The 26712-nt window shown below is 50.7% G+C and overlaps 2 protein-coding genes across 8 annotated transcripts; one reads left to right on the top strand and one right to left on the bottom strand.

Moving 5' to 3' along the window:
• Adgre5 (adhesion G protein-coupled receptor E5) lies at positions 1–18073 on the top strand. 6 transcript variants are annotated; one of them, XM_028786271.1, is made up of 20 exons: positions 1–84; positions 5647–5697; positions 5897–6025; positions 6469–6621; positions 8716–8850; positions 10460–10606; positions 11245–11391; positions 11470–11516; positions 11621–11698; positions 12456–12621; positions 12692–12808; positions 12997–13220; positions 15227–15391; positions 15936–16127; positions 16307–16536; positions 16618–16687; positions 16777–16868; positions 16991–17159; positions 17274–17372; positions 17450–18073. In XM_028786271.1, the coding sequence occupies exons 1-20, from the start codon at positions 54–56 to the stop codon at positions 17477–17479; spliced, it is 2472 nt and encodes an 823-aa protein (XP_028642104.1). In that variant the 5' UTR covers positions 1–53; the 3' UTR covers positions 17480–18073. The 6 variants fall into 6 exon arrangements, with proteins under 6 accessions (XP_028642104.1, XP_028642106.1, XP_028642108.1 ...); XM_028786270.1 differs by having other exon boundaries at positions 29–84; positions 5879–6025; XM_028786273.1 differs by lacking the exon at positions 8716–8850.
• Ddx39a (DExD-box helicase 39A) lies at positions 17998–26203 on the bottom strand. 2 transcript variants are annotated; one of them, XM_028786277.1, is made up of 12 exons: positions 26043–26203; positions 21744–21955; positions 21385–21512; positions 20672–20764; positions 20164–20347; positions 19743–19803; positions 19417–19535; positions 18913–19044; positions 18718–18827; positions 18485–18629; positions 18236–18383; positions 17998–18150 (listed from the first exon to the last, which is right to left on the bottom strand). In XM_028786277.1, the coding sequence occupies exons 5-12, from the start codon at positions 20191–20193 to the stop codon at positions 18134–18136; spliced, it is 762 nt and encodes a 253-aa protein (XP_028642110.1). In that variant the 5' UTR covers positions 20194–20347; positions 20672–20764; positions 21385–21512; positions 21744–21955; positions 26043–26203; the 3' UTR covers positions 17998–18133. The 2 variants fall into 2 exon arrangements, with proteins under 2 accessions (XP_028642110.1, XP_028642109.1); XM_028786276.1 differs by lacking the exon at positions 19743–19803.
• Positions 26204–26712: the final 509 nt, after the last annotated feature.

Genomic DNA, 26712 nt, shown 5'->3' with positions numbered 1-26712 from the left:
AGCCGGCCGCCACAGCCCTCTGTCAGCCCAGACGCTGTCCGGTCCGCGCCACCATGAGGGGCGTCAGCTGCCACCTCCTGCTCGGTGAGACCTTGGGGTTGCGCGGGGCCGGGAGGGAGCTCGCGGGACGTGGCCGGGTGGGCCAGGGACAGGCAAAGCCCGCGCACCTGTGCGCCCCAGAAGGCTCCCAGGGGGTGTCAGGTCCTAATGGGCTTGAGTGTTGCTAATTTGGAGGCTAAGAGGGAGAAACTGAGGCAGGAGGTGGCAACGCGGGCATGGTGTCACAGGGCATTAGGGAGGCTGAGGCAGGTGGGTCACCAATTCCAGGACAGCCTGGGCTACACCGCAAGACCCTGTCTCAAAAGAACAAAAGAAAAAGAAATTCAGGCTAGGGGCTGGGGTGGTGCCGAGGTTAAGAGCTTTAAGAGAGGACTTGCTTGAATCCTAGCAACTATAATGGTGGCTCACAAGTGTCTGTAACTCCAATTCCAGGGGATCCACACTCTCTTCTGCTTCCACAGGCACCAGACATGTAGTGCACAAACATACATGTAGTGCACAAACATACATGCAGATCACAAACATACATTCAGGCAAAACACATACAGTAATAAAATACAAAGCTGAAAAGAAATGTAGGTTAAAGTTCACTTTGCAAACTGTTGCCCATACAGATGCTCTTAAGTGAAGTAAAACCCGTGTGAAGATGCACATTTCTTTGAGGGTGGGCACTCCTCCTCCAGTGTGTCCCCTGCTGTCTCAGTGCCAGGAACACTGCAGAGACTGTCCTTAGGACTTGCCTGGAACTGAGCTGCTGGCTGAACAGATCTTCTCAGGCTGTGGTTTGAACTTGGCTTTCATTGTGACTTTCCTGGTCTCCTTTCCCGCCCCACCCTGGACACCTCAACCGTCGTTTGACTGCTAAGTTACCTAAGTAACTTGACAACAAACAGTGAAAAAATGGAACTTGGGGCACACACTGGAGTTACCCCAATATATGCAACTTAGGGAACAAACTGGGGTTACCCTAACCACAATGACTGGCCTGTGTACTAGTAGCAGGTGGCAGGTGGCAGGCCAGTGGCCATGGGCTCTGAAGCCAGGAAATAGAGTCCCGGCGGCGTGTCACAGTTGGTGACAAACAGCTGCAGAGGCCTGCCTGGCTGGGTCACAGTGACCTTGGGCTGCACTTTGCTCCTCTGTAAAATGGAACAAGACCACCAGCATTTGCCCCTAGTGTTTCAAGGGCCAAGAGTTTGTATAGTAACATTCTAGTTTACAGTTTGAATTACCTGAGCATGTGGCTGTAGTGTCTGTGTCTGCTATGGTAGTACCCAGGTAGTAGAGGCAGGAGGCTCAGAAGTTCAAGGTCATTTTCTGCTGCACACTGAGTTTGAGGCCATGTAAGACCTTGTCTGGAAAACCAACTAACCAGCCTAGCTAGCTTGTGTCTCAGGTTTTGAATCCCAGCACCAGAGAGGCTGAGGCAGGAGACTTCTGTGACCCTGGGAGTTGAAGGTCAACCTGGTCAACATAGTAAGTTCCACGACAGCCAGAACTACACAACGAGATACTATCTCAAAACACGCCACGCACCACACACAGACACACACACACAGACACACACACACACACATGCACACACACACTTAAGTGGACACTGTTTTTTCATTGTGATTATTTTTTCTGGGTGAGATGCTGGGATGTCTCTGGCAGGAAGCACAAAGGCTGCCCTTCCCCCACTTCTGGATTCCCTAAGCAGGAGTCCCCGGCTCCAGTCTCAGCTGGGGAATTTGAACCAGATGTGTCTGGGAGCAGAAGGGAACAGCTCTGCTCCTGTTTGATTCACTTCCAAGTCTCCAGATGTGGGCAGTCTGACCAGTGGCTGGGGTAGAGCCCAGCCCAGCCCAGGGGACAAGGAGCCTACCCTGGCTCTGGGACTCTATTACTCCAGTCTCTGGCCTTTCTCTGGCCTGGTTTGACCACTAATCTTTTTCCAAGCTCCAAGCCTCAGTTTCTCTTTGTGTAGAACAGACGTAACCCCAGCCCCTACCTCCTGATCCTCCCGATGGCTGATGTTGCTCTGAGTCTGTTTGTTTGTTTTCTTTTTTTGCAAACAAGCTTTCAGGGTGACTAAGATGACTTTGTACCTCTGGTCCTCCTGCCTCCACCTCTGGTTGCTGAGATTACAGATTTGTGCAACAAGGTCTGGCTTCATTCTGAGTCTGTTTTGGTTTTAGTTTTGAGACGCAGGCTTTGGCGTTGTAGCTCTGTGGCCCTGACTGGTTTTGAATGTGTACTAATCCCCTTACTTCTGTCTTGTTAAGATAGGGTCTTCCTACATAGCCTTCACTTCCTGGGTAGACCAGGCTGGCCTCCAGCAGAGTTCTCCCATGGTGCTTCAACAGTGTTGGCTCTGAAAGTGTGCATCACCAGGCACAGCCGAGGTTCTGAGTCTTAAAGAAATTACTTAAGGGGCTGGAGAGATGGCTCAGTGGTTAAGAGTGCTTGCTGTGCTTTCAGAGGACAGAGATCATCTCCTTGGAACCACACAGTGGCTCACAACCATCTTTAACTCCAGTTCCAAGGCCTCCAGTGCCCTCTTCCTCCTTATCTATGCGCCAGGCAATATGCATCCAGACAGAACATCCATACACCCAAAAGTAAATCAATATTATTTTTTCAAAAGTGACTTGAGGGCTGGAGGGAGGGCTCCGTCAGTAAATGATTTCTGTGAAGGAAGCTGGATGTGGTGACACACACTTGTGATCATAGTGTCTGTCCCTGGGGCTTGCTGGCTAGCTAGCCAAGCCTGCTTGATGAGGTCCATGGTGAAGGTACCGAGGCTGTTCACACAGACACACACACTGGTACTGGACTTTAGGAACTGTGAATTATGCCAGGGCCCAGCATGAAGGAAAGGTCATCTTGTGGTCTGTCCCACAAAGAGGAACTGGGTTCTGATGGGTGTGGTAGGAGAAATCCAGCTCAGTGGCCCAAGTGGAGGCAGAAAGAATTCTGACAACTGCCTGGCTGGAGTGCTCTGCCTCAGAACACCCCAGCTTTGAGGGGGTGAGTTTCACCTAGAGCCTCTCCATTGGCCTGAAGGAAACCCAGTCAGACAAACACCAAGCTTTCAGGGGACCCTCTGAGTTCACTGCCCCTGCCCCAACAACCCTGCTCATAGTGGCTGACCCCAGAAGTCTCCTGGGAACCTGGCATGCAGCCAGCCCAGTGGTGGGTGAATCATCAAGGAAGTGAGTCACCCATCCCCCCCACCAGCCCTTCTCCCGAGGGCTCCCTCTAGGATTCCTGTTCCTGGGATTCTTTTCTTGATTCTGTATTCCCCATACTGGGATCAACTCTGTCCCCTAACTGCTCTCCAGGCCTCCTGCTCCCCGGGACACCTTCCTTCCCAACTTTCTGTCAGTAACCCCCAACCCCCACTCCTTTCTTCTTCTGTACTGAGAGGGAAACCAGGGAGTCGCAGCTGCCAGACCAGCACCTTCACAGGTACTACACGTCAGTTTTTTCTTGTTTTTTATTCTGAGACAAGCATCTACGTCCTGTAGCCCAGGTTGGGGACTTCCAATCTTCCTGCGTCAGCACCCCAAGTAGTTGGTTTTGCATAGCAGCTCCGTCTGGGGGGGGGGCCCGCCCTTGGTTTGTGTTTATCAGTGTTCTGCTTGCTTGCATATGTGTGTATGCACCACGTGCATTCCTGTGCCCTTGGAGACCAGAAGAGGGCACCGAAGTCCCTGGAACTGGAGTTACAGGCTGTTAGGAACCACTGTGTGGGTGCTGGGAGCTGAATCCTGGGTCCACTGGAAGAGCAGCCAGGGGCTCTTAACTGAGGAGCCATCTTTCCAGCTGCCAGTTTGTTTTTGTTTTTGGTTGTTTGTTTGGCTTTAGTTTTAGTTTTATGTGGGTGGGTACGTACGTGTACATGTTCGTGTGTGTGTGTGTGTGTGTGTGTGTGTGCGTGCGTGCATGTGTGTGTGCTCACATGCCATGACACCCATGGTGAGGTCAGTGTTCTCCTTCCATCGTATGGGTCCCCACCCCCTTTCATGTTTTGGTCCTGGGCATGGAACCCAGGGCCTTGGTTCAATCAGGTTCCCAAACTATCCAGGCTGCCCTTGAGTTTTGTGTAGCTTTTAATTGAGGAGCCTCCTGCCCCTGCAGCCTCCTGCCTCAGCCTCCAGCCACCGGGTCACGGGTCACCCTGCTTGCCTTCATGTCCTGCTTCTCATCCTCCCTTCCCCCCCCCCCAGTCATGTCCACCTCTGCTTTCTTAGATGCCTGTCTCTAGTGACTGCTCTGTTACCCAGTCTTGCCTTGGGTGGGATGCCTGCCAACAGCAGCCAGCAGTCACCCACCCTCCACCACAGCCACTTCCTGTGAGTAAGGAGCCCTCTCTGACATGCGGCCATGGGGTCACGCGGTTAACAGTAGGTACACATGCAGTGTTGGAGTGTCAGAGCTCGGATGGGACCTGGGAGATGTAGCCCAAGCTTTCATTCTTCCTTAAAAAATTACAAAGGTCCGGCCTGGTAGCATAGGCCTGTACCAGCTCCACAGAACACTGAAGCAGGAGGATTTCAAGTGAAAACCCAGCCTGAATTTACAAATAAAGTAAAAAGAGGGGTTGGGAATGGGCTCAGTGGTAGAGCACTTGGCTAACATGTAAGTGCTGGGTTCTGTCCCAGCATTTTGAGACAAAACAATAGAAAACAAATTAAAACAAAGAAGTGTAAAAGACAGTATCACACTGAGGTGTGGTGGTGCACCTCTAATCCCAGCACTGGGGAGGCAGAGGTATCTGGATCTCTGGGAGTTCCAGGACAGCCAGAGCCAGTGTTAATTGTGGGGGATTGGTCTGGTGCTACTGTATATTCAAATGCTGTATACTGGCCCCCAAGATCTGGTTGCCCCATGAGGAGATTCTCATGTACACCAGTTTTGTTGTATAAACCTTGACCCCCCCCCCCTTCCCAAGTTATCCTTCATTGTTTGTATTATTCTGTTATTTTTATTTATTTAGAGATAGGATTCATGTAGCCTAGGTTGGACTTAGCCTTGATATGTGGGGTGATTTCAGACTTCTGATCTTCCTGCAACACCTCCCATATATTGGGGTTTTAGACATGAACCCCATTCTTAACTGTGCAGTTTGTTGTCATTGTTATTATTATTTGCTTGTTTAGTTTTTAAAAGATCTATTTATTTATGTATATGGGTGTTTTGTCTGCATGTAACCTCTGCTTACCAGGAAAGGGTATCGGGTTCCATTACAGATGGTTGCTGGGAATTGAACTCATGACCTCTAGAAGAGCAGCCAGTGCTCTTAACTGCTGAACTATCTCTCCAGCCCTGGCTGGTTGTTTGTTTGTTTGTTTTGTTTTTGAGATGGGGTCTCAGTATGTAGCCCAGAGTCAGCTTTGAGCTCCTAATCCTCCTGCTTCAGCATCCTGAGTAATTGAATTATAAGCAAGTGTCGTTAGGCCCACCCCCTGGGTCTGTCATTTCATATTAGCTACAGAACCTCAGTCTGGGCAAGGTAATCACCCGATGCCCACAGATGCACAACTTGGGCCTCCTGTCCCTGCTCTGGCTTCCCGCTGACCGTCTTTTACTGTTTTGCAGTGGTGTGCATTTTACTGAATCTCTCAGAAGCTGGACCCCAGAAGGCAGAGAGTAAGTCCACTGGACACAAGGGCTGCACAGCCAGAGCTGGGGAGAGAATCCCGCTCCCAACCACAGAGCCTTGGGAGGAGATGAGCAGATGCTGGGGAACTTTAGGGCCTCCTTACACCTTCCTAACATGCGTTCTCGGTGCCACTTCCCCTCTACTGGGCCTCCTTTACTTTCTTACCAGGGTATCTGTCCCCCACAGACTGTGCCAAGTGGTGCCCTGACAACTCAATATGTATCAGTAACAGAAGCTGTGAATGCAAGCCAGGTTTCAGCTCGGACAGCGATAGCAACAGCAAGTTGGTCACTAGTCCCTCAGGGAGCTGTGAAGGTACAAAGGCTGGGGGATGGGCACGTGAAGAGATGACAGTGTTTGGTCTGGGGCCAGGGGGTTAGCCTTTGTCAAAGACAGAGAAAGAAAGCAAGGTGGGGGAGGCAAGAAATGAAAAGATGGGCTCCCTGCGAGGAGTTCAGGGGTCTGTGCCTGAACTTGGCTTTAGGAACTGGAAGAAGAAGGCCGGCCTTCCGTTCCACTCCCACATTGGTATTGTTCAACCCTGGGTTCCATCCAGAGGACCAAGAGGAGCAGAGCGGACCAATCAGCTTCAGGAATAGCTTTCTAGACCTATAGCTCAGCCTTATGAGTAGAGCCCATAATTTTCCCCAGAAGATACTAACTCATCAGCATGTCCCAGACCGGTAGTCAGGTAGGGATGGGAGTCTCCTCCTTGGGAGAACTTTCAGGTGTGGGAGGTGACCCTTGTTTTGTTGTAGACATCAACGAGTGTATACAACCTGACTTTTCCTGTGGACCGCATGCCATTTGTGAGAACTCAGAGGGGAGCTACTCCTGCACCTGTAACCTGGGGTATAAGCTCCTTTCTGGAGCAGAATCTTTTGCTAACATGAGTGAGAACACATGTCATGGTAAGACCGCCCGCCCTCTATGCCTCACCTCACCAATGTCAGCTTCAGGGTCACCAGCATATGTACTGTAGCAGCTGCAGGGATCTGATGTTGGTTCTGCCACTGTGGTTTGCTCTGGGTCATGTGTCACATCCACAAGCAGGGAGGAGGGGAGATTCGGGACACCCTACCAAGGCCTCATCCTGATGTCTATGTGTGACTCAGAAAGCCCTGTTTAGTTAGGTAATGTGGCACACGTCTGTGATCCAACACTTTGGAGTTTGAGGCTAGAATATGAGCTAAGTAATGCATCTGTAGCAAGTTCCAGGACAACCAGAGGTTTATGGAAAGACCGTGTCTCAAAAACCCAAAAATAGCCTGGTGGAGGTGGTACATACCTTCAATCACAGCATTCGGGAGGGAGAGGCAGGAGGATCTCTGTGAGTTTGAGGCCAGCTTGCTCTACATCATGAGTACCAGGATAGCCAGGTTTACACAGAGAAACCTATTCTTGAAAAATAAAATCAATCAATCAAACAATCAGAAAGAATTCTCCACTTCTCTCCCAGGGTCTTCTGTCTGTCTTTTGTTTGTTTTGTTTTTTTGTTTTGTTGTTGTTGTTGTTTTTTGAGACAGGGTTTCTCTGTGTAGTCCTGGTTGTCCTGGAACTCACTCTGTAGACCAGGCTGGCCTCGAACTCAGAAATCTGCCTGCCTCTGCCTTCCTAGTGCTGGGATTAAAGACATGCTCCACCACTGCCCGGCCTTCTGTCTGTCTCTAACAAAGAGATTTGTTCTGTATTTATTAAACAGCATAGAAACACACAGCATGGCAAAGGATTGAGGGCTTCTCTACAGAAGTCTTTAAAGAATTATACAAGGGAAAAATAACTTACTCAGAACACCAAACAGACATCACCCTATATCCACATGCTATTTCTAGCATCTCTGGGGAAGATTTGTTGTATAACATTGTTCTCAACCTACTGGTTGTTTTCAGGAAATGATTACCACAACATGTGCTCTCACTCACAAAGGCACGCGTACATTATTCTGGGTCAGGAGCATGGAAGAGTACCTAACTTAAGATTGACGCTATGCATTTAGCTTAGGTTGTAAAAGTTGATTAAATGGGAAATCTAAGGAATAGTAAGGTTGGCAGCATTGTTCTCTTAAAGGTAGGTTAAACTTTTAACAGGCAGAGCACACAGTAGGGCAGCAGGTTAAGTACATAGTCTTAAGTGATCTCAAGGCAAATTATTAACTTGATAGCAAGATCTTAGAAAAAGTTTGTTTTCTTTTTTTTTTTTTCTTCTTCTTTTTTTTGTTTGTTTTTCGAGACAGGGTTTCTCTGTGTGGCCCTGGCTGTCCTGGAACTCACTCTATAGACCAGGCTGGCCTCGAACTCAGAAATCCGCCTGCCTCTGCCTCCCAAGTGCTGGGATTAAAGGCGTGCGCCACCACCGCCCGGCAAAAGTTTGTTTTTTTTGAACACAAGAGACATTTGCAAAAGGAGTGAGGCATACTCCTTTAAATTCAACACATTAGAGGCCGGCAGATCTCTGTGAGTTGGAAGCCAGCATGGTCTTCAGAGTGAGTTCCAGGATACCAGAGCTACATAATGAGACCCTGTCCCGAAAAGAGAGACCGAGAGAAAGAGATTGATTTTCAGAAAAATGTTACCCTACATGAGGTGACACAGGAGTCTCCACAGACCCCAAGGAAGGTGGTAGAGAACATCCAGCTTAGAGCAGAGCTCATTCGATGCCCCACGGTGCTGAGCCAGCACCGAGAACTCCCGACATCACCGAGCACTCCCGAGTCCATCCTGCATCACTTGGAAGCCATGCTCATCTGGACCGCACTCAAAAGATGGCAGGATTCTTCGGGCCATATCCTCTTCTCCTTCTCTACTATGTTCTGGAAGTTCAGAACTCCTCGTGTCCATCTGCATCTCATTTGCATAACCCACCATCCTCCTGTCATCGTCTCATTTGCATAAGCCACCATCCCTCTGCCCATCTGCATCTCATTTGCATAAACCAAAGGAATGGCATTCAGAATGCTCTGCATCTACCACAAGCACGTTCCAATGCAGTGTCCGTCCTCTTCCCAGCATCAGTGGACACTGGGATGACACCGGTGCCCTCCAGGAGCCACACAGTTACTACTGCACCTGGAAATCTCCCCAAGCAGCCAACTACAGTGCACCATTCACAGCTGGGAGACTCAGAAGAGAGGACACCCAAGGGTAGGCCACACTCCCTGCCATTACTTCTGCTGGAAGACAACACTTGATGCCCGGACTCCCATTTTGGTCAGCTTTATCCATTGCTCTACCCAGTCACCATTCTGACTATCCCCAGCAATTCTGGTTCCTTGACTACAACATGGTATGGTCAGATTGGGCAGGGTGACATTAACCCCCGCCTCGCCAACACATACCCAAGAGAGTTGAAGGCTAGCACAGTGCAAGAGAAGGTGTTATGGAGGGTCGTTGTTTCGTTTCCTACCCTTACCTAATGATGCCAACCAACCACCCACAGTTGCCAGGCCAGACAAGTCGATAGAAGAAAGCCTGGCTACACTCAGCACATCCCCTGGTCTGTGGCCATGGCAGAAAAAGAGAGGACAGAAATATCTACCACTCCTGCCCCCAGCAGCACATCTCCCTCTCTGGGCACTGTGATCTTGAAGGGCTTCAGTGGAATCGATGTTCTTACCCTCTGTAACTTCTGCCAAGTGATGCCTGGCTGCCCAACAGCTTGTCAGCCCAGAGCTGGCTTCCACTGTGTGGTGTCGTGGCCTCTCTAGTGCTATCCCTCGTGCCCTACCTCTCCTGTTGAGTTTCTAGAGGGAGTGTGGCTTGGGGACAGCACTCAGTCCTCCACTGACAGAGGTCTGGGGCCCTGGTGTGACTGAGGTTCCTGGAAGTATGTAGAACTCTGCAAGAGTGCGACAGAGGCTACCATGGGGAATACAGGGCACCCCCCAACCCCTCGCACTGATTCCTAAGAGTCATATGTAGTCTTAACCCCAAATCTTCAGGCTGGGATACTGATGGCTGACACATTCCTATTGCTGGCAGTTAGGGAACCCTTGACTGCTTCCCCCCAATATCCAGACAATAGAGTCAGAACGACCATGGACCCTATTTGATGTCTTTATATGAATTAGAAGGTGGTGGTCTTCCCACAAGGCGGAGATTGAAATGTTCCAGATGCTTCTGTGTCATGGCTTCAACTTCAAGGACATAATCCCCTCTGTTTCTTCTCATGAGCAGATGAGGGTCTGAACCCTAGAGTCTGTAGGAACACAGCATTTGCACCAACCCAGGGCAGCTACTCATACACGGGTGTGTACCCTGAAGGTATACAGGTGGAAGTCCACCCAGACGAAGCCGTAAGACAGGACCTGGGGGGAGGCAAGGTCTGTTAGCCTGAAGAGGGAGATCTGCAGGGTCCCAGCAGCTCCAAGAATTATGAAGACTCCCCGAGGACTCAGCTCCTAGCAACATGTTACTACATGTTAGGGAGGCCCCAGGAACTCCATGGAGCTCTCAGGCCTTCCTCAGCTCTGAGAGCAGTATCACATCCTGTTCTGAGAAAGAGTCAAAAATAACAGAGGCCTCGGCTAAGAAGTCCAGTGCTGTAACTCAGTCTCCATCCTGGTTTTACTCCTATAAATTGGGTCCCCTGATCTTTGCTGGGCCTGTCCTGCAGAAACCACCTTGAGGTGCTCTGTGAGTAAAACTGCAGACCACCAGGTGGTAGCAATGGCAGGAGAGAGAAGATGGGAAACTGTCACAGTGTACGGACGAGTGAGTGGGGGCAGAGATGACCCTTTGGTTTTGTTCCCAGATGTGAATGAATGCACCTCAGGGCAAAACCACTGCCACCAATCCACCTACTGCATCGACAACTTGGGTAGCTATTCTTGCATCTGTCGTCAAGGCTGGAAACCTGCTCCTGGATCCCCCAATGGCCCAGTCAACACAGTGTGCGAAGGTCTGAGTGCAACCTTCTGAGGACTCCCAATCACAATAGCTAATCTCATGTTCAAGATTTGTTTATTTTAGCCAAGTGTGCTGACACTCATCTTTAATCCTCACTCTGAGGGCAGTGGAGGCAGGCAGATAGATCTCTGTGAGTTCCAGGGCCGTTTCATATGTGTGTGCCTTGGGTGTGTATCCATACACCACATGAATGCAGGTTCTCAAGGAAGCCAGAAGAGGCTGTCAGATCCTCTGGGACTGAATCCACAGGTTACAGGCAGTTGTGAGCCACTTGATGTGGGAACTGAATCCACAGGTTCAGCTCTCTCTTCAGCTCCAGTGTTTTATCAAAGGAATGAAAGGAGGCTCTGTTGGGCCAGGGCTTAATCTCCTGAAGCTAAATTTGAAAAGGTGTGGGGTCCAGGGAAGGAGCTGGGATATCAAGGGGAAGCCCCGGGGGACCCCAGATGCCTTCAGTTACTAGAAGTCCATGGTTCGTATTTTCTCATGGCATTTATAAGCCTTAGGCTCTGCACATTCCCTGCCCATTGTGTATCACCGAGTGAGGCCACCAGGGGTCAGTACTGTAGCAGTACCACACAAGAGACTGGGAGACAGGACAAGCTCCTAACCCCTTCCTTGTATCCCCAGATGTGGATGAGTGCAGTTCTGGACAACATCAATGTCACAGTTCCACCGTCTGTGAAAACACCATAGGCTCCTACACGTGCCACTGCCGCCCAGGTTGGAAGCAAATTTCCGGGTCCCACAATGAGCCAAAGAACACCATATGCCAAGGTACCTGCCCCGGCCACCCAGACTCCATGCCCCAAAAGTGCACCCTAAGATTACTGAACTGTAGTCCTGTCCCCACAGAACCACTTTTTCCTACCTGGACTCTGCTGCCCACAGCCCACAGCCAGGTGAGTAGCCAATGGAGACTGGGAGGTTGGATTCTTCCACACAGCCTATCCATCCCCGTCAGCTGTGCTGCTGCCCACCCATGAGCCACCCTTTCCCTTCCCAGACTCTCTCGAGATTCTCTGTCGAAGTCCAGAATCTGCTCCGAGACTTCAATCCAGCCATGGCCAACTACACCATCCAGGTGAGGGGGACTCTGAGGACCCCAGTGGAGTGGGGAACAAGCCACAGGCTCCAGGGCAGACTGACAGCATTCCATCCGTCCGAGCAGTCCTTCTGGTTTGGGGCATGGGTCTGACATGTGCAGCCATGTGTGTGGCTATTACACAAGGGTTATAATGGTAGTGACAGGGGCAGTTGAGACTGGAGTTAGGCAGAGCGTGGTTGCCCATGACGTTTGGGCCTAAAGAAGGATTTCAAATTCCTGAGCTACACATTGAGACCCTGAAAACAAACAAACAACAGGACTGGGACAGCACAGTTGGTAGAATGCTTTCCCAACATGCAAAGCACCGTTGGGTTGGCCCCCAGCAGTGAATAAACAAGGTGTGGTGGTATATGACATATCTGTAACCCCAGCAGATAGAGGCAGGAAGATCAGAAGCCCGAGGTCATAAGTAATTCCAGGTTTATAGGTCTGGGGCCACGGCTCGATGGAAGTCCCTCACAAGAATTCCCAGTGAGGGGCTGGGGGTGTGGTTCAGCAGAGCCTTGGCAGTCACTGTACCTGCTGCTGTGAATGTGCTGTTGTGACATGCAGGTGCACAGGGTCATAGACTTCCTTGTTTTTCAGCTACTGTGTAAGTCTTAATGCATCCTGACAGCTGGTTCCCCTGGGAACCCACGAGGCTCTCCAGTGTGGGCTGGTGGGAAGAGTGGTCAGGGTCCTTCATTTAGTTCCTGTGGTTACAAACCTCAACAACTGTCGCTCATCACCCCAGAAACTCATTGAAGCTGTGGACAAGCTGCTGGAAGCCCCCTTGGATATAGAGACTCAAACCCAACAAGTAGCCACTCTGTTGCTCTCGAACCTGGAACAAAGCCTTCGGACCTTGGCCCAGTTCTTACCCAAAGGCCCTTTCACCTACACGTCCCCTTCAAACACTGGTAAGCCTTCTTCCTGCCCCACTTCCAGGTACCATCCTTGGTTTCTCCAATCATGTCCCTGTCTCTTCAGAACTGTCCCTGATGGTCAAGGAGCAAGACAACAAAGATGTTACCACAGTGAGCCACAGCCAAGTTTGGATGAAGCTGGACTGGGGTGTGACAGCTGGAACCAAAAGCTCAGAAAACGGTAGGGGTCCAGGGAGGGTGTCTGCCAGGGAAACCAGGGTGACGTCTGGAGTGTGGTAGGGGTCCAGGGAGGGTGTCTGCCAGGGAAACCAGGGTGAGGTCTGGAGTGTAGGACAGGTAGACAGACACCAGCCCACTGGGAGGAGTACAAAGAGAGGACGGGAGTTGAGCCTGCATGTCTGCCCCCAGGCTACTCGGTGGCGGGCATCCTGTCCAGTCCAAACATGAAAAACCTGCTGGCCAAAACCTCCTTGAACCTGGAGCAGAGGAGGGCCGCCTTGGAGGATTTCTATGGAAGCCCGGTTCCGAGTATCACACTTAAGTTCCTCTCAAACATCAATTCCATCTTCCTGACCAACACGGACACTGAGAAGCTCACCTCAAATGTCACATTCAAGTTCAACTTTACTTCTGTGAGTCCTCCAATGGGAGGGAGGGGAGGGTAGAAGATTCTTGGTGGCTCACCCCCTAACCAAAGTCAAAAGTCAGGGCAGCCTCTCTGACCAACATGGTACAAGAGAACCAACTCCCAAAGTGACTCCTGACTCATTCCTCCAACACACACACAAAATAAATGTAATAAAAAAAAACACTAAAAGTACATAAAAAATGTAAAATTATAGCTGGGTATGGTAACACATGCCTTTAATTCTAGTACTTGGCAGGGTCTCTGAGTTTCAGGCCAGCATGGTCTACAGAGAATTTCAGGATAAAGCTCTATAGAGACCCTGTCCCAAAAAATAAACAGCAAAACCCAAAACTAAATACAGATAAAAAAATAAAATCTGAGCTGGGTTTTGTGGCATAGGCATTTTACTCTCAACTGCTGGGAGGCAGGAGATTCAAGGTTCAAAGCCTGCCTGAACTAGAGTGAAGTTAAGGCTCACCTGAGCAACTTGGCAAGACCTTGTCTTCAAACTCAGTACTACAGTTAGTTGGCATTCAGAAAGTCCCTGGGGTCAGCCCCTAGTACTGCTGAATTGAATGAATGAATGAATGACCAAACAGATAAGTAACTGTCAGACAAGGCCAGTAGTTGACTCAATGGTACAATGTTTACTTGTCATGGTAAGGTCATAGGGTTTGGTCCTCAGTATCATAAAATGTTTAAAAAGGGCTGGAGAGATGGCTCAGCAGTTAAGAGCACTGTAGGCTCTTCCAGATGTGCTGAGTCCCAGCAACCGCATGGTGGCTCACAATCATCTGTAATGGGATCTGATGCCCTCTTCTGATATATTTGAAGACAGCTACAGTGTACTCATATACATAAAACAAACAAATCTTTTTTAAAAATGTATTCTGAGCTGGGCAGTGGTGGCGCACGCCTTTAATCCCAGCACTTGGGAGGCAGAGGCAGGCGGATTTCTGAATTCGAGGCCAGCCTGGTCTACAGAGTGAGTTCCAGGACAGCCAGGGCTACACAGAGAAACCCTGTCTCGAAAAACAAAACAAACAAAAACAAAAAAAAAATGTATTCTGGATCTGACAAGGTGGCTCGGTGGGCAAAGGTGCTTTTCACCAAGCCTCAGTTTAATTCCCAGCCTAGTTGGGACCTCCATGGCAGAAGATAACCAGTTCTCATGAATTGCCCTTTGCCCTCCGTATGCTTGCTGTAGTACAAGTGCAGCCCCCATCAATGGAAGTTTAAAAATTGTGTTCTGGTGTTTGCCTGCATGTATGTCTGTGTACTACATGGATGCCCAGTCCCACGAAGGCCAGAACGGATATTCTGGAACTGGAGTTAGACAGTTGTGGGTGGGGTGAGCCACCATGTGGGTGCTGGGAATCGGACCCGTCAATGCTCTCAACTGCTGAGACATTTCTTGAGCCCTCAGACCCCCATCTACCCCTGTATATAAGACAATGCCTCACTGTGTATTTCTGGCAGGCCTGCAACTCGGAGATCCACCTGTCTGCTGTAATTCCTTAGATTAAAGCAGTATGTATATGTGTCTAGCCACACCTAGCTATATACATGTTAATTTTCAAAGTTAAAAATTAATCCAGGCTCGTGATAAGCTCTGGTGCTATTGGTGGACTATTTGTCTAACATGCATGAGGCCTGGACTAAAGTAGCACATAAGCTGTAGTCCCAGCACTCAGGAAGTAGAAGGAAAAAGTCGGCCTCAGCCTCAGCCGCAGTGAGTTTGAGAGCAACCTGGGGTACATGAGACATTATACATATAGTCTGAGGACATCAATAAACCTTTTTGTTTTTAAATTACAATCTGTAGGCAGTCATTCCCACTGGCTCTTTCCATTTCTTTGGCATTTATTACCTGTGACTGCTTGTGATTTGCTTCAACTCAAGGCAGAGACTGGGGTCCTGCTGTTCCATTGCTGGCTTCCCACACTCTCTGCTCACCACAGACCGGCCCTAAGTGTGCTTCTGACGCCTCACCACCTGTCTGCCCCATAGGAGAAGATTCAGGCACGTCAGGAGCTGATGTGCGCCTTCTGGAAAGACCATGACAATGGGAGTGGGTACTGGGACACCGACGGCTGCTTCATGAATGACACTGGCTTCTGCCACTGCGACCACCTGACCAGCTTTGCCATCCTAATGGCTCAGTACCACGTGCAGGTAAGTGGTAAGCCTTGGATGCCCAGGTATTGTTTAAGCAGACCCCTTTGGATGGCCCCATGCCCTGCTTCTAGGTTCCTCCCCTGGAATCCTCTTTGTGACCCTGTAGATGAAGATGATGCAGGCCTCTGTCTGAGTCCCTGCATAACTGTCAAGTACTGCTAAAAACACATTCGTCTGGGCAGATGGGATGGGTCAGTGAGTAAAGGTACCTGCAGGCAGCCAACCTAATAACCTGAGTTTCATCTCCAGAAAACACAGTGGCAACAGATACTTCACCTCCCAAGCCCCTGCAAATACATGATTAAAAGGCCCCGTATAGAATGTCCCATGCAGTATAGCTTCCTGAACATGGTTATAACCTGGGCCACATGGTCATCGGCTTGAATTAGCCAGTTGGCCCTGTGGTTCAAGACAGGAAGTAGGATCTTTGACTTTTCATAAGTAGGAAAGGATCAACTGGGGTTTTGAATGTAGGGAAAGAGCAGCCCCCCCCCTTGGAGGGTATGAGGGACCACCACTCATCCTGGTTGCCTGTCCCTAGGACCCCAGGCTGATCTTGATCACCAAGGTGGGGTTGTTGCTGTCCCTGATCTTCCTGCTGCTGTGTGTCCTGACCTTCCTGCTGGTGAAGCCCATACAAAGTTCTCGGACCATGGTGCACCTGCACCTGTGCATCTGCCTTTTCCTGGGCTCACTCATATTCCTGGTTGGCGTTGAGAATGAAGGCGGTGAGGTACGTTCCTGTCCTAACCTCACCAGAGCATGAGGTCAAGTTCTAGGAGTAAGGTAGCCTGGTGTAGGCCTGGGGCTCAGTGTGGATCCAGAACCTGGAGCCCTTGCTGTGGTCTGCTTTCAAGCCCAGTGGTCCTGCCCTGCAGTGCCGCAGGTTCCTAACACTCTCCGTACCCACAGGTGGGCCTGCGCTGCCGCCTGGTGGCTGTGATGCTGCATTTCTGCTTCCTGGCTGCCTTCTGCTGGATGGCACTGGAAGGCGTAGAGCTCTACTTCCTGGTGGTGCGGGTGTTCCAGGGTCAAGGCCTGAGTACGTGGTACCGCTGCCTGATTGGCTACGGGGTGCCCCTCCTCATCGTGGTCATCTCAATGGCGGCTGTCCAAATGGATGGCTATGGGCACGCAACATAGTGAGTGTACTGATGTGAGGCCCAGGCAGGGCTGGGGCAGGGGCTGAGGCTGGGGCACTGAGGAGGCACCTTCTCTCCCAGCTGCTGGTTGGACTTCAGGAAGCATGGCTTACTCTGGAGCTTTTCGGGACCAGTGGCCTTCATCATTTTCGTAAGTACTCTCTGGGAATTAGAGGCCAGGGCAGCAAGACTGCTAACTACTGGCAGCCCTATAACCTGAGATCCGTGATTCCCACCCAGTGTAATGCTGCCATTTTTGTGATCACTGTCTGGAAGCTCACAAGCAAGTTTTCTGAAATCAACCCAAACATGAAGAAATTAAGGAAGGCGAGGTAAGAGGGGCAGGGAGGGAGGCTTTGGGCAGAGCCAGGTTGAGGGCTAGCGTTGAGCAGGTGGAGTTGGAAGGGCTGGAGACCAGGCTGTCAGCTGCAATTGTCCACCCCCTCCCCCCCAGGGTGCTGACCATCACTGCCATTGCCCAATTCCTCGTGCTGGGCTGTACTTGGGGCTTCGGCCTGTTCCTCTTCAACCCTCACAGCACATGGCTATCTTACATCTTCACCCTGCTCAACTGCTTGCAGGGCCTTTTCCTCTATGTGACCCTCTGCCTGCTCAACAAAAAGGTAGGCTGACCAGAGCTGGCTATAGGAGGAGCCCAGGGTGGGCGGAGGCAGGGCCAGGCCTGAGTCCTGAGGCCAGCTCCTTTCTTCCCATAACTTGGTGCCTTGGGCCCACAGGTGAGGGAAGAGTACTGGAAATGGGCCTGCATAGTTACTGGGAACAAGTACACAGAGTTCAACTCTTCCTCAACAGGCACTGGCACCAGCCAGACCCGGGTAAGGGGCTAGCCTGCAGTAGGCTGGGGGGGGGATGTATGGGTGAGCTCAGCCTCAAAGCCCTCCTTCCTCTGCAGGCTCTCAGGCCCTCAGAATCAGGGATGTGAAGGCAAGTTCCACGAAGGACGGCAGCACACACTCAAGGCCGTCACTCTGCCTTCTGGTCCTGCTCCTGGTTGCCTTGGCCTCACCACAGCTCCTGCCTACCAGAGACAGAAGCCAGATAGCCCAGACCTGCAGCCCTCCATCTGGGACACGAGGCAGGCAGTCCTAGGACAAAAGTCCTTTGAGACCTGGGCTCTTTGCCAGGGTGCTGGGTTCAATTTCCTTAAGCTAAGACTGACAGTGGGTGCCATGTCACCACTGAGGACCTGCCTGCTGCTGAGGCTCACGGTACAGAGGCCTGGCTGCCCCATATCCAGGGCAGAGGGTCGCACAGTTCAAAGACTAGTTTTGTAATTTTTTTTTTAACCCGTAAACCTTTTAATGTTGACACACAAAATTAAATATACTGATAAAAAAAAAAAAAAAAAAAAGATGGCATACTTGCTGGTAGAGAGGTCTGCTGGCTTGACAAACCCCCATGAGATGCTGACCTAAAGAAAGATGGGGCTGGAGGCAGGCATTCACAATAAAAGTTTATTCTTACATAGCTAAAGCTTTGGAACAATAAAAAGAGACACCGATTTGTCACCTAGAAAGAGGATCTGAAGCAGCAGCTGGGAAACAGGGTGGCCATGGTGCCCTGGCTACACATATGGTTACCGGCTCTGCTCAACTGTGAAGACAAGAAAGACACAGTAAGGATAGAGGGCCTTTGCTCCTGAAGCCCAGCTCCTGCCCAGAGAGGCCCAGGCACTCACTGTATGTGGAGATGTCTATTTCTTCTGGAAGTTCAGCCACATTCACTTCAAACCGGTCCTGAACATCATTAAGGATTTTGGCATCATTCTCATCTGATACAAAAGTGACTGCCAGGCCCTTGGTACCAAAGCGACCAGCACGAGCCACCTGCAGAGAGATGGGGTCAGGAGACAGGCACTCCTCAGGATCTGACAAAGGGTGAGGGAGGCCCTGACCCCACCCACACTGGGGTCGGGGGGAGCACTCACTCGGTGAAGGTAGGTATCCGAGTCTTCTGGCATGTCATAGTTGAAGACGATGTTGACTCGCTCAATGTCCATACCTCTGCCGAACAGATTAGTAGCCACCAGGATGCGACGCTGGAAGTCCTTGAACTGCTGATACCGGGACAGGCTAGAGCAGGAGAGAACAGCAGAGGCATTAGACCTGAAGCCCAGCGCTCAGCAAGTGCCCTCGGCCCTGGGGGATATCATGCACTCACCGCTCCTCCTGGGCCATGCCTCGGTGAATAGCGATAGCTGGGAAGTTCTGCTCCACTAGGAGCTGGGCCAGGGCCATGCAGCGTTGCACAGACTTGACAAAGATCACCACCTGAAGAAAAACGGTGTTTAGGCCCATGGACAGATAATCACCCCACAGGCCCACCCACATCTTAGTGTGGGTAAGGAAGCATCACCTGGTTAAACTCTAGCACGTCGAGGAGGTCGAAGAGCTTACGATTCTTCTCACTGTCCTTGAGCTTGACGTAATACTGCTGCAGCCCATGCAGTGTGAGCTTGGTCTCGTCGTCCACAAACACCTCCATAGGCTGTGTGGGAAGGGAAGCAGGAAGGGGCGAGTAGGGCTCACTTCTGGGCGTCTCATGTGCCCGGAACCTTCCAGGGAGCAGCTCCTCTGTATTGATGACTCCCAGAGGGCCTGTTGCACCCAACCTCAGTAAACAATTCTCTCCCAAAAGCCGGATGTAAGCTCTGCCTCTGGCTCAGGTGTGGACCACTCAGCTCCCAGTTTGACAAACCAGGGGAAATAAGGAGGCCAGCGAAGCCTCCTGGCATCCTCCAGGCCATGAGAGCAGTGTGCTTGTCGCAGAGTGGCCCAGCCCATCAGGGAGGGCCAAAGCTGCGGCGCTGAGGTGTTGGCCACGGTGGCAGGCAGCCAGCTGGGGCGTCACCCTACTCACATCCTGCATGAACTTCCTGCAGACTGGCCGGATCTCCTTGCTCAGGGTGGCGCTGAACATCATACACTGCTTCTCATGGGGTGTCAGACGAAAGATCTCCTGTACATCCCGGCGCATGTCTGGATGGGATGCCAACAAATAGCAAGCCTGAGTGTCTTGTCTGACTGAGCAGACCCACACCAGAGAGGAACCAGCCCTTCCCAACCTGGGCCAGACAACACTGGCACCATAGCCGCGGTGGAGTGGGCCCCGGGCGTCCCGCTGCCTGAGGGGCTGGGCTCGGATGGGCGGGAGCGCAGGCATGGGAGGAGCTGCGGTCCACTTACTCGCTGCCAGCATGGAGCGGCCCTGCCAGTGCGCCTGGAGCCACGCTTCAGGAAAGGGAGCCTGAGGCAGAGACAGCCACTGGCGTGAGAGCTGCAGCTGCTTCCCAGGACACATGCCCATCTCTCCCAGCCCCTGATGGGTGGCAGAGGCCACTCTACTCCTCTACATTCCCTGGATGTGCCTACATGTCCTAAAGGGATGGATGGCAGCTCATGGGGCCTATGGTCCCAACTGACTCTGGGTCAGAAGCAGCACACACTCTGTCAACCTTACATTTTCCCTCAGGCTTCTCCTAGGAGCCCTGAGCTTGGCCACCCATGTGACCCACTATGAGAGCTACAGCCTGCCCCATCAGGGCCTAGAAAATGCCTGTGACTCTGTGAGTGGGAAGCCAGCTTGACAGGCCAGTAGGATGCTCACCCAGCTGTTCCAGCATCTTGTCACATTCATCTAGCACAAAGTGCTTCACATTCCTCAGGTTGAGGCTCCTGCTCCGCACGAGTGCCAGGATCCGGCCTGGTGTCCCCACCACAACATGGGGACAGTTCTTCTTCAACACATCTTCATCCTTCTTAATGGAGAGACCTCCAAAGAACACAGATACCTATGGGGACAGAAAGAAAGTTGTTTCCACCCATCTGGGGGATAGTGAGCCTTACAGCATAGGCCTCACCCATCCTGAAGGGACCTGACACTCCAGCCCTACTTCCTCAAACCCAGGGGAGCCTGAAGAGCAGGGGGCAAGGCTGAGGTATGTGGGACCAGCACAAGCCTGTGGGGGCTGGGCGTAACTCATCAGGCTTATAAGGAACATAAGTTACCACAAACCTTAAGATTGATAAATGCTGTTTGAGCTGAAGCTGAGTCCAGCATGGCTCCAGAAGGCCACATGGTACCCAACACAGCACCTGAGGATGAGGAGGCTTACCTTGACACTGGGCATGTACTTAGAGAAGCGCTCATACTCCTTGCTGATCTGGAAGGCCAGCTCCCTTGTGTGGCACATGACCAGTACTGATACCTGTAGAGCAACAAACAGGTCTTCTTTTCCAGAATCTGCACCACCCTACCCCAAACCCACAGCAACCTATTACAATAATTAAGCCATCTGAAGCTCAAACATCTCCACTTCTCCTTACCCTGACCTATGCTCCTCATGGCTACTGAGGCCTGTCTCCCTCAGTAGGCCAGGAACAGAGAATGGCACAATTGACTCTAGATAAAAGGGCTACCTCAGGCTGCCATGTCTTCTCAACCACAGCATAGCCCTTCCCTAAATGTTCTTGTCAGACCCTGAGGACAAGCAGACACCCACCGGAGAACACAAGCTAAAGCCTCACTCGGGCTCCCCAGAGCTCTACCACACAACCACACTGCAGCCCACCACAACATGACTTGTTTCTCCCTCAGCTTCCTATCCTGGACTCCAGCATAACTCTTAAGACCGTACAATTTATCTATAATGGTGGTGTTACAACACCTGCAAAGCTAATCAGTAGCAACCGTGGTGACTGCAGTCAGTTTAATTTCACTTCCCAGGTTAAATTCAAAAGCCCACAGAGAAAATGGAAGCAGTTTCTTTCATGAGCCCCAAGGCTATACTGTCACATGTAACTACCCTAGAGAAGAGCCCACATGTACCTGGCCATTGATAGGCTCGATCTGCTGCAGGGTGGCCAGCACAAACACAGCTGTCTTGCCCATCCCAGACTTGGCCTGGCACAGGACATCCATACCCAGAATGGCCTGGGGAATACACTCATGCTGGACTAAAGAAGAAAAAAAGTGTATGAGTTAAGAAACTGGCTGCTGCTTCTCTGCACACGCCTCAGCCAGAGAAGGTCAGAAGAGCCAGGCCCAATCATCTGCTTGCAGAGAGACTGCTGATCTGACTCATGGGGAGGTCATACCCCTATCCAAGGCACAGGAGAAGCTCAGGATGAGTAGGATTAACTCGGGGAAGAGGGCCTAACTGGGGCGCACCAGGGTAGCATACATACCCTCTGAAGGATGCTCAAAGCCACAGTCTACTATAGCTCTCAGGAGCTCCGGCTTCAGCAGAAAGTCCCGGAAGCCAGAACTGTGGATGGAGACATAAGAGCCTTTGACATCTTTCTTTGGGGGAGCTGGAGTGCTCTCCTGGGGTGCCTGGGGCTCTTCATCTTCATCATAATCCAGAAGCTCATTTTCCACATCCTGTTCTGCCATGACACTGAGAACAGAAGAGAGGGAAGGCAGAAATGCATCGAGGAAAAGCACACTTGGCAGAGAAGGCACGTGAGGTTGGCAGAGGCAAGCCCTGGAAACAAGCAGAGCTCAGTGGTGTGCAGGACTTCATCAGCCTACTGTCCTTTGTCACCATCCTCAGCAACCTCCCATCTGCTACACACCACTCTCCCATCCAATCACTGCATCCTCAAGTCTACAGTGACATACCCATTCCATGCCAGATGGGGGTGGGCCCAGGGGTAGAGCACTTATCCACCAGGTTCTATCCCCAACACCACAGATCAAATAAGAGATAGTTATCACACAGATTCTCCATGGCCCGAATCCTGCTCACTTCCCCAGCCTTCATCCAATCACAACCTCTACCTGAAGAATGCCCTGTTCTGGGTCTGCACACACATTTTTTTATAGACAGCCCCAATAGTACTGGCTGGTCCAGAACTGGCCATTACAGGTTGACACACTTCGCCTGGCTGTGTCCTCCCTGACATTCAAGTTTTGGCAGTAATAAGGCTTCTAAGAGCACCCTCCCAAGGAGCTCCTGGAACCCACAGCTTGGACTTGAAGTTGTACCTGCCTTGGTGCTGAGACAGGAGTAGTGAGTGGTCAAGAAGCAAGCAGCATTTTCCTTACCATGCCCAGCCCAGCCTCCCTGCTATTTGTGGTCTACACAGGGGAATCATTAAGAGCTTTTATGAAGAGGATTCCCATTGGGCTAGGCCAGCAAGAAAGCCAGCCAGTTGAGATGCAAAGTAGAGCTCGCAGGAGCCGAGCTCATCCCTCGCTTTATTAACCATTTACATACCAAGGACAAGGCACACACCAGCCAGGCTTGTCTCTCCTCTTCCCTAGCCTCAAGAATAGTTCCATCTTCCAGAGGTCAGATGCTAACATACTAGGACCCACTTCTAGCCCTCTGATTCAATCTCCCCATGACTTTATCCAATGATATTCAGCCATTTCTATGTTGAGTTTCTCCAACTTTGTCTACAGTCATAAAACTTTCCCATTCCAGAACATTCGTCCCAGCTGCTTCCCTATATTCTTACAAGTTAAATTCACTCGGCCTACAGCAAAGCTTTTTGTTTCACTTCAGGGGCTATCCCCCATCTCAGAATTAATTATTCCATTCTCAGGGGGCAGTCTTGACTGACAAGCAAATCCTACTCAGTAAATCCCACTTACCAAAATCCAGTCAGGCCCACCTAGCCACTTCTCAAAAAGGCTACACGCTGGTCCCAAGTAGAAGTGACCTTTTGTTTGTTTGTTTCTTTAAAATTAAAAGAGCTTTCCCGGGCAGTGGTGGTGCACGCCTTTAATCCCAGCACTTAAGAGGCAGAGGCAGGTGGATTTCTGAGTGAGGCCAGCCTGGTCTACAGAGTGAGTCCAGGACAGCCAGGACTACACAGAGAAACCCTGTCTCGAAAAACCAAAAAAAAAAAAAAAAAAAAAAAACCCAAAAAAAATACAACTTAAAGTACAATTCAGGAGTTACAAACATGCTTACACAATCAGCTCTAACTTACTTCACCACCTTTAAAAATGAAAACCTTCTGGATGGGCTAGAAAGATGGCTGATTAAGAGCTCATGAATCTTTCAGAGCACCAGGTCTCAATTCCCAGAATTCACATGATGGTTCAAAACTGTTCTTAATTCTGGTTCCAATGAGACCGAATGTCCTCTTCTGACCTTCTGACCATAAAGCATGCACTCGGAATATAAATGTATTAAGACAAAACACTTCCATAAAACAAAATTACTAAACCTAAAAAAAACCAAAAAAACAAAAAACTGGGCCTGGGGTGTGGCTCAGCAACAAATGCCTAGCATGTTAGAAAACCCGGAACTCCATCCCCAAAACCACAAAGTAGCCTGTAGTCCAAAACCATCGCCTAACTCTCAGAACCACTAATCTGCTCTCGTCTCTGCAGACTAGCCTTTTCTGGACATTTTCTATAAATAGGTTCAGACAGCATCACTGGGCCTTTTACTTTTTGATTCCCTTACTCTACCACTCTCAACACTCACCCACAATACAATGGGAATAAATGCTGCATTTTGTGAGCAAAATGAGATCATGGGAATTAAACCCTGGTGCTCTGACAGATCATGAGCTCTTAATCATCTCTCTAACTCATCCAGAAGGTTTTCTTTTCTAAAGGTGGTGAAGTATGTTAGAGCTAACTGTGCTGATACCACAGCATGTAACACTGTCACACGGTGTCATCTGGAGAACATTGTTTTGTCTGGATTACATCAACAGCCTACTCAGTGTCCACTGATCCCTACGTGCTACACAACTCCCACAGAGGCAGAGGGGGCCTACTCCAGCTTGTCACTGTGCCGCAGGTAAAGGTATGAGCCCCCTAAATCCACATAGCAAACTGACAAACTCTCCTCTGATCTACATACACACACCCCTACACATACACAAAGTAAAAATGCTTTAAATAGGTATCAGTCATTAAAGCACTGACTCCAGCAAAGGGTTAAAGCAGAGACAGCTAGGAGCGGAGCGGAGAGTGTGTTGAACTTAAATTGCTAAGCCATGAAGAACTGCTAACTAGACCTGGAGTCGAGTGATTCAATAAGAATTTGCTCTAGATGGAGTGAAAGATAAGAGCCACAGCAGGGAGAACAGTCCACTGAAAGGGAATTAGCTGGGGTGGGGAACTGAAGATGAGTCAACGAAGAGCTCAAAGCCATTCCTGGGGAGAAAAAAAAATCACATCTCTGGGTTCAAACACCTGAATGGCCAAGATGTACCTATTTTTATTTGTAATTGGGTCTCTCGTGCAGCCCCTCAGACTTGCTATGTAGCTCAGGCTAGCCTTGAATTCCAGATCCTCCTGCCTCCACTTCCCAAATGCTAGAATATATTAAAAATGGATTTTAAAAAATGCCTGAGACAAAGACAGGCAGATCTCTTGTGAGTTCCAGGCCAGTCAGGGCTACATAGTGAGATTTTGTCTTAACAACAACCAAAAAGACCTTAGAAGTTAAGTTCCAAGACTGGCCAGGCAAGGTGGTCAATGTCGCTGAAGAGTGCTTGATGCTATTTCTGACAGTCTGAGTTAGGTTTTTCAGTTCAAAACAACCTCCTAACTCCAGGGACAGTACTTCTGGCCTCCAAAGCACCTGCACACAGGTATTCACTCAAACATATACACCTAAATAAAAAACTTCAAGGACAGCCTCGATCTCCGGAGAACCTATCTTCTGGCCTCTCAGATGTATACTCTGTTTTTAGGCAGTACTGCTTTAAAAACATTTATTATGCTGGTTAAGGATAAATAAATGTGAAGCCGGGCACAGTGGCACACGCCTTTAATACCAGTGCTCCTCGGACCAAGGCAAGTGGATCTCGGTGAGTTCGAGCCCGACCTGGTCTTCAGAAACAGTTCAAGGACGGCCAAGATTATGTAGAGATCCTGTCTCAAGAAGCGAGATACACACCACGTTCCAGGAACTAGTTGATGTGCAACTCGGAGCGTATACCACGAAATAACGTCAGGCCTTGGTTCAATCAGGAAAAAGAAACAAGTGAACCCAGGCTGTCACAGACCTAATGTTTCAACTAGGCCCAGGAAGACGAGATGCAACGGGCTGAACCTGCCTCACACCGGGAAAGCGCCACCGGGTGAGTAGCCACGTTCTTATGGGCCGCCACACCGGCCTTCCGCTTCAGACTCTGGAGAATCTCCTGGGAGAGCGGCGGAACAGGACGGGAAGCAGGTGACTGCAGACTCGGGACGTCTGCCCAGATAGCCTGGGTCCTCTCGCCGCGACCGAAAACGCAGCGTGGATCTGCCCTGTGCCTCAATCCCACCACTGTACCCATGCGGGCCTCCGAGTGCCGCCATGACACCATTCCCGGAAGCCGATGCACTAACGGCTGGCCCGCCCCTGGCGCATGCTCACTGGAGCCCAACGGCTACCGGCTCGAGGTGGGTGCCTAACCGTCCCGCCGCTGCGCGCCCACTCCTCCTCTGCACCGCGCCCCGCGGCGTCCTTATCGGCAAACCCACAGCCCCGCACCGTGGCCCGGGCCTCGGGACACGCCACTTACCTGCCGCCCGGTTCGCCTCCGCGAGCTGCGAAGAGAGCCACCCGTCCGGTTGTACGCCGCGCCCCTGGACGCGCGCTACAGCGCTTCCTGCCTGGAGCCCAACTCGGGTGTTGCTCACTGGACAACTGGCTTATCACTCAACAGAGGAGGCAATGATGGTTGGCTTATAAGGACGCTGTAGGCCCGTTATTGGTGAAAAGGGTGTAAGGGGGCGTACCTAGAGCCTCAGGTTCATTGGGCAGTCGTAAAGAGTAGGCGTGTCCGAAGGGGGAGTGGACTAAACGGCGGTCCCGCCCAGTCACGTGGTCTGAGTTAAGGGCCTGAGTGGATGCTGCCACATTTAGTACTGGCAACCGCACGTTAAGTGCGCATGTATGTGCCCCACCCTTTTAAAGTATCCCTTTCTTCCTTGCTTAGAAACCCCGACACTTTTGTTTGGTTGTATCTTCGAGACAGGTTTTCTGTAACCTTGCTGTCCTGGAACTCCTCCATCTGTGACCAGGCTGGTGTCAAGAGATCTGCCTGCCTCTTCCTCCGTGTGATTAAAGGTGTGTTGTGCCTGTGTACTACTACACCTAGGGAAGCCTTGTCTCCTACATTTCAATCCACTGCCTCACCTGCAGAAAGAAGCTCAGAAAGGGCATTGAGGATGGAGAGATTGAAACCAAAG

The sequence above is a fragment of the Grammomys surdaster genome, unplaced genomic scaffold (genome assembly GCF_004785775.1).
Source record: "Grammomys surdaster isolate TR1022 unplaced genomic scaffold, NIH_TR_1.0 125463, whole genome shotgun sequence".
Classification (NCBI taxonomy): domain Eukaryota; kingdom Metazoa; phylum Chordata; class Mammalia; order Rodentia; family Muridae; genus Grammomys; species Grammomys surdaster.
Note: the sequence above shows the minus strand (reverse complement) of the source record. Positions and strands in the feature narration are given on the sequence as shown.